The sequence below is a fragment of the Phaethon aethereus genome, assembly GCF_964289735.1.
Source record: "Phaethon aethereus genome assembly, chromosome: 13".
In the NCBI taxonomy this organism is placed as follows: Eukaryota; Metazoa; Chordata; class Aves; order Phaethontiformes; family Phaethontidae; genus Phaethon; species Phaethon aethereus.
This window is the reverse complement of record NC_138589.1, coordinates 8,868,813-8,881,744: the sequence shown is the minus strand read 5'-3', so window position 1 is coordinate 8,881,744 and position 12,932 is coordinate 8,868,813. Positions and strand designations below refer to the sequence as shown.

Sequence of the window (12,932 nt, the reverse complement as noted above, 5' to 3'; positions counted from 1 at the left end):
GAGAGATAATGGAATTTTGGAGCCTTGCTCTTTTGGACCTAGATTTCCCATTTATAATGAACCAGAGTCAGCTTTACATCAAATTCTGTCTGCATCAACAGAAGACATTGACAGTATTTCCATTTCTGCTCTAAATTTGAGCAGCAAGGCCCCACACTGTATTCAACATTGGGACCGTAGTAAATACATGACCGAATTCACCAACAGAAGCATTTCCATGCTACCACAAGAGATTCACTTTTTTCTTCTTTATCTCTTCAAGATTAAGACTAAAATTACATTCGTATCTGTTGTGATTTGAAGACTGAGAAGGTGGTTGGTCCAAAGAAGTCTTTACTACAAGGGTACTGCACTTCATGTCTAAAGAAAACAATCTCAGCATTTTACAGGTGCACAGGCACTGAGATAACCTACCACTGATTGTAACAAGCATACAACCAAAGCAGTCTGAGGTAGTGTTTGTAAAAGCTTTACTTCTACATGAAGAGAAAACATCTTAACAGCAGCACCACTGAACAAGTTCCAATTCTTTCTTACTTTTCAGTTTTCAAAGTCTGAATATTTATCAGCTTATCCTTTTCTTTCTACTTCAGAAAGACAACTACTTTCAGCTTCAGAACTGTAGAATATTTCTGCATATAACCTGGTTATTCTTAAGTGATACACATGATCACATCAAGATACACATATTCTGATAACACGTGCCTGAAATTTGAGGAAGTTTTAGCCAAAAGCAACTGAAGTAAAGAGACCATGCAGCAAAAGCCTACCAATGACAGTTAGCAGGGCACACACCAAACCAGAAACCAGTTCTTCTGTCAGATACAATGTGGAATAAAGCTGTTTATTTTCTGTATCTTCCACTTCAAATTAAAAAACAAAATAACACTGGAAAAAACCATCTTGTGTTATTAATCAAAAAATGCAACCATGCTGTGGAGCCCTACACCGATCTACAAACAAGAATCTTGAGCATAAGCTTTTTAAGAGGAAGATACTTTGACACTGGAGAAAAAAAATGCAGTACTCTATAATCAAGGCACAGAATGTCCTGCCTTGTCAACAGCATGTACAATAAGGTATAAACTCCTGCATGAACACAAGATAAGCAATTTATAGCATCTATGCAGCCATTTAGACTTCAGAAATGCCTGAGCCTTACCCCTACTAGACACGCTGCAAATGTTGAAGAAAAAAGGAGAGTCGATGTGAACACAGTTTTCTGCTTTACTAACCTTTTTTCTTCCGAAGCCACAAGGAAGCAAGTGAGCAGCGGAGAAGGGATAGAGAACTGCCTCTTTCAGCTGCACTATCAGCTTCTGTCCAAGAGGCCATAGCCTTTCTCTAGCTTTGAAGAAAGGACTACCATAAGTTACCACATACAAGTTACGTAGGTCACAACACACAGCAGCTGAATTCGCGAGGGGAACGAGGAAAAGCTTGCTTTGGTGTGGATTTTTTCTTTGTTTCAGGTTTTGTTTCCTTTTTTTAAATAAAGGCTAGTGAACTGTAAATTGCCTTGGAAAACAAGAATTTTTTTAAACCCCAAACTAGCTTGGAAGAAGTCTACTGCTTGGCTATCAGAGTGAGTAACACAAATTATCCTGCAGATAACAATTAGAAAAGCGTATTATTGCAGCAGCAAACATTATTCTGGACCATGCCTACCCTCATAATAGCAACTATTCTTGAACATACAAAGTGAATATTACACCTACTGTAATATTCCCTACCATGGGAAGACTTTGTAAGATTCATACTTAGTTGCATACTTGAGACTTAGCTGCACTCTGGAAATGGGTTATTATTTTGGGTAAATGTGCTGACTAGTTAAGATGCTCATTCCACTTAAAAATCTGGTAAATCGCAATACTCGAAAGGATTAGGTAGTATTGAAATACAGCAGAATTCAAGGTAAGCTTGTGGAGCCTACAAAATAGCTTGTATTCTGGCAATATAGGTATCTTAAGCTGGATGCAGAGTATAAATAATACAAAGTAGAAGGTTTTGCTTCTGTTCCATTCTAAAGTGCATTTTCTTCTAATCTCCAAATGATTAAGTACTTTTCTTTAGACAATTGATGTGCTTGCAGCCTATTCCAGACATGACTTTTCCTTCTGTTTGCTCACATGCTTGTGTTTAGTATCACAATGAATGAGATTTACCCAAGAAGGTTTTTCTGCCTCCTCCTAGTTGGATTAGGCCCACCTACCAAGCAGTCACCATTGAGACCTTTAAAATGGATGCTACCCAAGATAGAAGGTGGGTTAGCTACAAGAGTGGATCAGGACAACTGCCAGCTTACAGGTGAAGCCAGGGTGCACATAATGCATTGCTGTAAGAACCACTTCGCTGCTTAGAATGAACAAAAAATGCATAAGCATTTTGTACCATATAGGAAGCATTACTCTGCAATACTCCAGAAGGCAACCCCAGAACTTCTATTATATCTCGCAGTACAGGAGCTCAAAGATGAGCCAGAGAGAAGAAAACATTTTTCACAGGTTTAAACTGGTACTTAACTGCCACAGGAAGCCACATGGCATTAACAAAACTTAAAGGGATGGACTTCTTATTCTGGGGATGATCTAGAACAGCCAGAGTCCTCTTAAAATCAGTTTTTTAAAAGGTACTTAAATATTCAGCTTCAAGGTTTAAACCAAGCTTGGCCATAGGAAACGGCAATGGAGCCCTAATTTGGTAGAAGGGATTATCCCATGTTTAGCACCCATAAGTTTATTTTTTCTAAATCACCTGATATCAGTTCCCCTGGAAGTAACGGGCAGAGGAAAGTTGTGTTGTTCTTGAGTTAATCACTACCACAAAGTATTTATGAGGGTATATTTAGCATTTCCCATCACCCAATTAAGTATTTTCCATTCATCTTTCAAGTAACCTTACAGGTTTCACACACACACCCCTCTAGAGGATGTAGTATTAAACTTATACCAACATACCCATAACTTTAAAAAGAAAGTCTGTCCCAAAAGCCTAGGAACTGTGCAATCCTTGCTTTATAAACTACTCAGGTTTTGTATCACTGTCTAGATACTGTTAGCACTGTTTATACTCCACTGTGCTGGTTATAGCAAGTGCTGCTTAAAGTTTTATTGAATATTAAATACCACAGAATACACACTAAACTGGCAGACTTTTCAGTTTTACTAAGAAACTTGATTGTCCCCTTACATTTATTGGAAATTTGAAAAGCATTTCTCAGTAAGAGCTGCCTCCATACTGAAATTTCAGGTTTGACTCCCTAACACCAACATTTGTTCCAAGCAGCTCTATCAAGCCGGGACCACCACTGCAAAACCACCTTTTCTGCAGGAAAAGAAAGGAGGTTGACTAGGAAAGTCTGAAACGGCACTCCTGGAGGGTCCGGAATAACTGAGCAGCAGACTGTAACGTCGACAACGCGAGCACATCTGCACAGCACCAGAAATGACATAAACTCGGCTTTATGACAGGAGCAGCACGGTAAAATACATTTAAACTCTGACCGTCAGTGCAGCAGCGGTTCCCTAATGAAACATCTAAGGCCCCGGCGCCTCTACACGTAAACTCGTCGAGTCCAGTAACGCAACGACTTGCGCCGACCCGCCGCGGCAGCGGACCGCAGGCAGCGCTCACCACAGCGCGGACCGCTACCGCGGACACAACGGGCCCAGCCTTCACCTCAGCCCCGCCCAGGCCGGGTGGCGGCCTCCGGGCCCGGCCCCGGCCCCGGCCCCCCTGCCCCGCCAGGCCCGGCTCCACCGCCGGCCGAGCGCAGCCGCTGACGGCGCTCCCGAGCGACAGCGAGCAGGAGCCCCGGGCCCAGGCCAGGCCCAGGCAGCCGGGCCTGCCCCTCCGGCACCAGCGGGCGCGGGCCGGACCCCTCCCACCTGCACACACGGCAGCGGCAACGCTCCCGCCGGCTCCCGCGGGCCGCACCCCACAGCACCGACCAGCCCCGCCCCACTCGACACAACCCGGCCCGGCCCGACCGCCCGCCCCTCGCCGCCCGCAGCCCCTCACCATGGTCGCGCCGCCACCACAAGCTGCTCCCACCAACAACACCCCACAGCGCCGCGCACGGTCATGTGACTACGCCGCCCGTGCCGCCCCGCCCTGCCGCCGCACTACGGCCTTTCCATTGGTCCGCTCCGAGGAAGTGGTCCACTCCAGGCCGATTGGCGTAAAGGGCGATGATTAGCGGCAGAGCCGGCCAGTCCGCTGCCGAACGTGGCCGTGCGTCGCGGAGCTGCGCGCTGTAGGGAGCCTGGGCGGGAGCGGTGGCGGGGCGGGCGCATGGAGTGCGGCGCCGTGAGGCGGCTCGCCGCGCGGCTGGGCCTCAGCGAGCCCGCCGTCATCAGGTACGGCGGCTGCCCCGGGGGGCGTGCGGTGACGCGGGGCAGCTTCTCTTCGGGCGGCCCGGTTGCGGTAGGGCGCCGAGAGCGGTGTCTTCCTCCGGCGGCCGTTATGGCGAGGCGAGGGCTGAGCTGCCGCCGGTCGGTGCACCCCCTCGCGCTGTAGGAGGGTCTGCGGGGCACGCAGCGCTCCCGGTCACTACGCACCAGCTGTAGCCGGCTGCCCCCGCGCTCGGGAGCCTTATTCCCGTCCGGATAAGGGCGCCCGTCCGCGGGGTGCTGGCCTGTCTGGAGCGGGTCCTCCCCTCCAGCCGCCGGGCCCGCCGTGGCTCCTCCCTGGCGGCAGCGCCCGGCCCCGGTGGCTCTCCCGGCACCGCGGCGCAGCCGAGTCCCGCCGCACCTCCTGGCGCTGCCGGCCTGCCGTCCGCTTCCTTCTTGGGCTCCGGCCGATGTGAAAAAAGTCAGACCTGAAGGTATACGCGGTTAATGAAACGGCCATTGCAGGCTATGAAGTGCAAAGCCTCTGCTGCGCATTGTTAGAGAAAGGGCAGTATTGTCCTGCGTTTAGCACCCCTTTCCCTAAGCACGTGCTGCGGCCACTGCTGCAGCCGGGGTGCTGGACTAGGTAAACCTTGGATCAGTTCCTGTCCTGCCATTCTTGCTCTCTTGTCACCGTGGTTTTGTTAACGAGGGCTTTGCATGCCGGGTGTTTTGCAGAAAAGCTGAAGAGTATCTGCGGCTATCCCAGGTGAAATGCACGGGATTAATGGCTCAAATGACAGCGACAGGCAGTGCTGTGATGTGCCTGGACCTAGCAGCTGGTTTCATGAAACAACCAGTTGACAAAGTAAGATACAGTATATGATTTGGCTGGCTGGTGCATTCTTCGTAAGTCCACTAAAATAATTGTTTTGTGTAGTGTAGGTTGAAATCAGGAAAGGGATAGGAGTAACAGACATTACCCTACACTCAGTAGTGTGCCACTAGACACAGTGTTAGAGCTTTCACTACTCAGAGTTTGAAATGGGGCCAACGGAGATCAGTGTCGTAGTCACTTCACAAGCTGAGCTTGCTTTGCTGTAATTTCGGCTCTTTTAGTAACAAATAAACTACCAGCAAGGATATTAAATTTAAGATCTGTCCCTTTTACTATGGGAGGGAAGCAGTAGCTCCAAGGAATGCCTCTCTATCGTGGTACCTGTAAACCCCCATCTGCAGACCTGCCAGATAAATGGCACTGAGCTGCCAAAATAATGTCTTTTACAAGATGTTTGTGATTGTCCATTCACAGACAAAGTAGAATTTAACTGGACCTTACCCCATGAGGAGTAGCATGAAAATATTGCTCATCTCTTCAAGTTGCGCAGGTCTTGGTTACCTTTGCTTTTAAACACTTTGTAATGAAAGGGCCCATGTCATATTATATGGAGAAGACAAACCTCACTTCCAGTGAAATGGTCTAAAAATAACACTCCATTAAAAGATGTGGCATTCCTAGGTGGTTAATCTTTCTGCGTGCAGTCAAAACTTAAATCATTCATTGCACAAATTTGTTTAATATAGAAATTGAATTTTATTTTATCGTACTGTGTAGTTTCTCCCTAATCTATTTTGGTTGCCTGAGTAAGATGTCAGGAGGAATTCTGCTAATTCTTGGGGTTTGTTTTTGTCTTCTTGAAAGAGCTATTTTGTTAAACTCTCTGGTTTGAAGAAGACTACGTACCAGAGCTCGATGAAGTCTTTGGAGTATTTGCTAGAAGTGAACCCCAGACTGGGAATGCGAGACTTGGCTGTGCAATTCTGCTGCACAGAGGCAGTGAACACCGCTTCAAAAATACTACAGAGGTGAGGAAGCTCTCGTGAGCATGCTGGTAACCACTAGTAAGATTCTTTTTCTTTTGGATTGTAAAGAGCTTGATGGTTGGACGTCAGTGTGACTCCAGTCACACTGACTGGAGTGGTGAGGTGAGTTCTTAGCCATTTATCTAGGCTGCTTTTTAGAATACATGTCGGAAGGACTTAGTCTGTGAACCTCAGTAAGTCATGGTCTGAGTCCTAGTTCTTCATCTGGGAATAGTGTAAAAAAATACATGACTTCTAGTCCCTGTATTTGTCCATAGCATCACTCTGTCTTTCGTTTAACTGCTGATCATGTCACGATTCAGAAGTAATGCTCAGTAGAAACAAATCCTCCCTTCTGGAGAAGCAGATCTCTTAAAATGCATACTACTTTACCTGTAAAAGCAATAGGTAGAACACTTCAATGGACAGTCAACAGATTTAACTAAAATTTTGCACCCTGTAACATCTACTGTAACAAGAGCAATCACTGAAGAGCTCTGCTCTGGAGTGCTGTCACCCTGATAGCACATGTTTAAATGCTGTTAGGTCAGTGAACAAAGACTGTGTATGCTTGTCAGTGCTTAATACAAACTAAAAATATTAGAGGAATCAAAGAAACTATAATTCCACCCTCCACTACAGGATGGATTTATGCAAAGGATATCATTGTAACTTTTAGATGTAATGTAGAAATAAGAGTTCTGTGTGGATGGGGAGCACAAGAGATAGATTTCACTGACATGCCTTGATCCAGATCCCTAATTTAAAATTCTTTTAATTCAAAAAGAGGAAGTTATCCCAGTCCCCTCCTTTTCCCTAGTCTCTTTTGCTCTTCTCAGCTAGTAGCAACTATTTCTGCTTGACTGGGTTGCAAGGGACCAAGTGATCCAACAGGATACCTGTTCAACTGCTGAGTACCATGTGACAAATTAATTTCAACAGCTTAATTTGAGGCAAATGCACTATACAATTATCGCTCTTATTGTTGCTCTTTAGGTATGAATCCAGCCTCTCTGAAGCACAGCAAATGGACCTTGATTTCTCAAAACCACTTTTTATAACAGCTGCACTATTCACTGCATGCAGGTGAGTATAGCTTGAGGGATCTTTTATGGGCTTAAATGTCTAGTGAGATGCCAAACAGAAATAGGGCTTACAACATAAGCAGCTGATTCATTCAGTATGTCTGAAGGGTCTTGCTTAGCACATTCTGCTGCCCTACTCCTGGAAATGGAGACAGCTGTAGCAAACCAGGCCTTTCCTTACAGTGAAGTCTCCAACCTACACTGCATTTGCCTTCTGGAGAAAGCAGAAGTATTGTATGAAATCTACAGAAAAGGATCTTGAATTACTTATCCTAAAATAAATGAAACCTGTCTACCCTGGTGTGTAATTTGATGCTGTGCGTAGTTCCATTAGGACATACCCATGGCAATGGCTGAAAAACTTCTGTTAGTGTTTTGCACTTCAGCCTCCTCCCTCTCAGCCTAACCAGCATAACATAATCCCTTAGTAATATTTTTCAGATGTAGTTGGAATTTTTTCCCATTGTCAGGGTAGATTTGAGCTGGGCACAAAGCAAAAAGTTGCATGGCTTTTGGTGAGATACTGCTCAAGGTGCAAGAACAGCTGCTAGCTTACTTCTGAACACCAAGAAGCAGCCATTCTGAAGAAGGGAAAGCCCCAAGCCCTAAAGCATCACATCCTGGGGGTGCTCTAGCCTTTGGGAGATGGATCCAATAGCTGTAGGCCTGTTACCAGCTTGGAAGACAGATGTCAGGAGCACTTGACTCAGCCAACCCTTTGTAAGAATTTGTTTGGATACAAATATCTACCCTCTCAGTATTACGCCTTGTAACAATCTTATGAAGCAATTCGGGTGCTGTGTACTTGCACAGCTCCTGATAAATGTTCTCTTGACAGAGGGGTCCCATTCAGCTTTTTGCAGTAGTGGGATTTTGTCTTGGTTCCCTCAATCTGAAAAGTACCTTTTCATAACAGAATTTCCTTATGTAACTTGAACTAACCCTGAGTTTCAATTCCTGAGCTGTATTGACTGAGTAGTGTAGGGGTCTGTTTTTTAAACAAATTTGTTTCTGAGTGAGACAAGGATTACACTGAAGCCTACCCTCCTCATTCTCACAGGCAGTGTTGTTACAGTAAATGTCATCTCGCCTGAGTGATAGCTGGAGTTTTGCTCTGTACAGAGATAACTTTCTCTTGTAGGTGTTTGAAGCTAAAAGTGGACAAAACTAAAATGCTGGCTACATCTGGGGTCAAAAAAGCAATATTTGACAGGCTGTGCAATCAGCTGGAAAAGATGAGCCACCAACTCAGCAGTAAGTTTTTGGCTTTATCCCTGTAAGGCAGCATAACCAGTGCCCCATCCTTTTCCTCTGGTGATTTCATCCTGATCACTTTCAGCTGTCCCCTTCCAGCCAACCTGCCCATCCATTCCAACAGGTTTCCTGCAGCCCAGTTCCCAGTTACAGTCGTTGCTTCTAGGGAAGTCACAACAGCTTGGCATGTGTGGCCAGGCCAAAAATAAATATTTTCCTCTCTTCTCAAAGGTTTCTACTCTTTACATGCTCTGCTGCTGCAATTTATTCTCTGCTTCTCCTGTACTACCTGACCTATCTTAGATTCCTCCTTCTTTCTTGCTTTCTGCATCCCTTTAATATGGCAATATGACACACAAACATCTTGCTTTTGCTTTGACTGACTCATTTCTATGTTTTTCTTTCCCACACTGCAGGACTAACAAGCCTAAGCCATGCTCTTCTGGTAGTAATTCAGACATTACCTGACACCATCCCTCCACATACAGTGGGCAGCCATGAGGAATGTTTCTCACTGGTTTTTGAACCTGCAGCGCTCTCCACTCTTTTTTTTGTGGAGGAGGAAGATTGAAATACAATACACCCCTTCCTGTCCTTCTATCTCTGCTCCTTGCTACTTATCTCTTTTTTCCTTCCCCAGACTTTCATTCTTACTCTCCCACTGACAGTGCCCCTGCTTCACCCTATCTTCATGTGTCATATCATGGAAGTTTTCTGGAATGTGCTGCCTAAACCCAAATCAAAAGCTGCTGCTCTCTCCCTATGCATGGACCTTCCCATAGTACAGTGCCCTAGGAAAAAAAACAAACAAAACCTTACCCTACCACTAAAGCAGCTAAATGCAGCTGGGAGTTTCTGTATCAGTTCAGGGGAGAGTATGCATCTGTATACATGGACAGCCCCCTGCATGTTGTGGGCTTTTATAATACAAAGCGTGGAAATGGGATAGAAGGGGAAGAAATAACTGATAATCCTGCCTGAGTAATCAAGAAGGGTAGCAGTGTGGTTTTGAGGTATGAACAGGGTGGATCATTGTGGCAGCGCTAAAGCAGCCAACCAGTGCATGCAACCCTTGAAGTGTGCTGGCATCTCTGTGTGTACAGCTTGAGCATCAGTCTGGACCAGGGAACTGCTCTGAGTGGGAGACAGTACTTTTGGAAGGTGGCAAGTGAAAGAATTGCATGTAGAACACCACTTTTGGGGCCCCAAACACCATTCAGAAGTAAAGCAACTTAGTTATTTTTTTAGAAGAAGATGTTCCACTGGCTGCAGAGATGCCTGAAAGCTTACAGACCAACCTGGAGTGCTGTGAGAAGGAAGATGGTAAGTTGAGTTTAGCTATGAACTAAAATTGCCTCACCAGAGCAATTCTGAGCTTTACTGCTGCTTAATGTTTCAGTTGTGTAATATGCCATACTACTTAGTTCACAGCAGTTTACTCCATTCTGCAAACCACTGGCTAATGAAAGGATGGAGAACCTTGCCGAAGGACACTGGTGTTTATACTGAGTAGTACTAGTAGAATTAAGGACAGCTGTTCCAAATAGACACACTAGTGAAGAGGTAACTGTTCTGGCAAGTGAGGGGAACAGCAAACCACAGGATTATATAACAGTGACCGACCCTGTGCTTGTGTCTGTACATTTGCTCACTGCCATGGTTATTCCCAGTAACATACTGCCCATGATGGCCCATCGTGGACTTTCTCCTCCTCTTATAGGATCTGAAGGTGAGGAGATGCCATGTAAACGACCAAAGACCGAAACAAAGCAAGACTATGAAGAATGGAAAAAGAAAATCCTGGAAAACGCTGCTAAGGCACAAGAGACAAGTAGGAGTACTGCCTCTGTAGTGCTACCTAGTAATGTAACTGCCGCTTGCTCGTAATTTTAACTCCCCCTCTGCTCTGACAAGAGTTCCAGTAGCATGTGAGTGATGGCTGCCTGGTAGGCAGCTGATTTTATTTATTAGCTAGTTTTTAAGTATTTAAGAATATTATTTTTAGTAAGTGACACCAGAATTGAGATGATTTTTACAAGAAGCCTGTCTAACAACTTGCCAAGCTGGTACCTGAGCAGCTATGGCATTAGGTGGTAGAATAGCTTCATTCTCTTGCTGCAAGAAGCAGGCATCGTTCTAATGCTGTGTTAAGTGTAAATAAATTAAAAGTTATATGCCCTTGGGCCCCTGGCTGGAAGCAGTCTGTGAAAAAAGAGGGAGGGGACTAACGATGCCTTGTTAAACTGCAAAACTAGTAGAGGAATTAAGACTGATATTTTTTATTCTTTTACTGTTGAAGAAGTACTGTTTTGTCACTGCATTTGACTTATTTTTATGACCTCTATGGGACTGAAGTCTCTTGTGCTTGTACTAGGTCCCAAATATTCTGAGAAACAATAAAAATACTGGAAGGAAAAGCTTTGTATTATGACATCAGGTTCTTGGCACTCATCTCATATAAAACCCGTAGAATGCAAAAAAAAAGACATACAGGAGATGTCTGTGCTTTAAGGAGGAAGATATCCAGGGGACGAGGATCTTGTCTGAGTGATACAGGTTTTTTGCATCTCGCAGTCATAACCTGGGGGAAGAGGGGAAAGTGCCCTGCCATGTAGTTCTTAGCAGCAGCTTCTGCAGTCCTACCCTTTCATGCCAGCTATTCAAAATACAATTTGTGTTAACTACTTTTTGAAGGAAAACCATAACTTCTGTCAATACAGGGCTGATGTAACCACAATAAAACCAATCCAAGTTTTCGGCCTATTTCTGTTGCATGTTTTCTGCCTGGGATGTGTAAAGGGAAGTTAACTTTCAGAAACCCTCATTTCAAAACATCCCAGAAAACCCCAAGTGTCCCTATGAAGCAAGGTAAATTATCTCATGTCTGAGCATTTAGATTTGAAATGCTGCCCTCACCTGAGCTTCTTCTCAACAGTAATGGCTCACCAAATGTCTCACTGCTGTGCATACTGCCTGGATACAATAGTTGGTATCATTAACTGCTTCAGATATCAGTGTATGGGGCCAATTCTTTTTGTCATACTTACTGTTCGGTCACTCACAGGTCACCTGTGGTTCGTCCTTTTAGCTTTTTGTAGACCCCCAAAGCAAAATGCACAGGACATGGTGAAACCACTTGTAAGGCTGCAGAGGTGGGTTCCACTGTACTGCAGAACCTAAAGGGATTTCTTTCTAATAGAAACAAAGTAGTAATCCTGCTGGCCAGATACATCTTTTCTTTATAAAAATGGAGAGGAAATACGTACAAGACAGCAGAGAGCATCCATGTGTTACCCTCTTATAGAAATAGAGGAAAAAGCATACAGTAATTGGAAAATTAAAACTTACTGGCCATTTTCCTTTCACCACTTCTCTCAATGCATAAAAAAAGGAATCACTTGAAGCCCAACTTTCATTAGCAAGAAATAATTTCTTAAGTCTCATCTGGAATGAAATACAACAGTAACTATTGGGGAATGTACTCCAAACAAATGCCTGATGTGCAGAGAAAATATTGAATAATTAATCAACATTGAATAAGAGCTGTAACAAAATGTCTGCCATTTAAAGTCTGATCTAATATGTAGCAGAAATCCTCACGATGGGAGAGAATCTGACCTAGTACATTAGCATTCTGTTACTAAGACATACTCAAAGATGCTTTCGGGTTTGTTTGTCAGGGGGGTTCAACCAAAATTGAGGAATAGGCTTGTTCCACTTCAATGCAATTTATTAGTATTAATTCAGAAATATACAGACCAATTAACACAATCACATTTAGCATGCAGAACCACTGTGGAAGGAAAACATGAACAAAAGTGGGCCTTCACAGAAGGTGATACATTGTCAAGATTATTTCACTTGATTTTAATCATTCTCCTCTGTCTCAATTCTGGAAATGCTGCAGAGTCCAGAATTCAGGACTACGCAAAGTGAGAAGCACTAGAGTGGAAAAAGATAACAAGACTAGGGTAAGCCAGTCTTACAAACCTCTTTATTAGCAACCAACACCTTTGCTAATTCAAGGGACATGAAAGTCGATGAAGTTAAAGGGAGCTTTACAGTGTTTTGATGCCTTTGCTAGAAAGCTAGTTTTAGTAGTATTAGTTTCTGTTTTTCCTAAGAGCCTATCCAGCTCACACTGAGCTTTGCAGAATCTAGGACAGAAATAAAGGAAACCACAGCTTTAATAAATAATGTTACACTTTTAGCTGAGAGATTGTAAGTGGCTCCAATGCTTTATACATCACAAAAAAGTTCAAAATCCAAAATAAGTTAGTATTGTGAAGAAAATGTTTACTGTTCAAGAGCAAGGTGGGGAGACAGAAAAAGGGCTTCAACCTCCTAACTGGGCTAAGGGCAGAGTCTGGCAACACACCGTTCCCCTGCCACTGAACAG

At 44.3% G+C, this 12,932-nt stretch overlaps 1 protein-coding gene across 1 annotated transcript; it reads left to right on the top strand.

The window, feature by feature from the left end:
* Positions 1–4,190: 4,190 nt before the first annotated feature.
* On the top strand, positions 4,191–10,420 carry ORC6 (origin recognition complex subunit 6; the record flags this gene model as incomplete). Its single annotated transcript, XM_082005886.1, has 7 exons — positions 4,191–4,358; positions 5,070–5,199; positions 6,034–6,197; positions 7,191–7,280; positions 8,421–8,533; positions 9,785–9,856; positions 10,254–10,420. Exons 1-7 carry the CDS (start codon positions 4,294–4,296, stop codon positions 10,418–10,420), a joined length of 801 nt encoding a protein of 266 aa, XP_081862012.1. The 5' UTR covers positions 4,191–4,293.
* Positions 10,421–12,932: the final 2,512 nt, after the last annotated feature.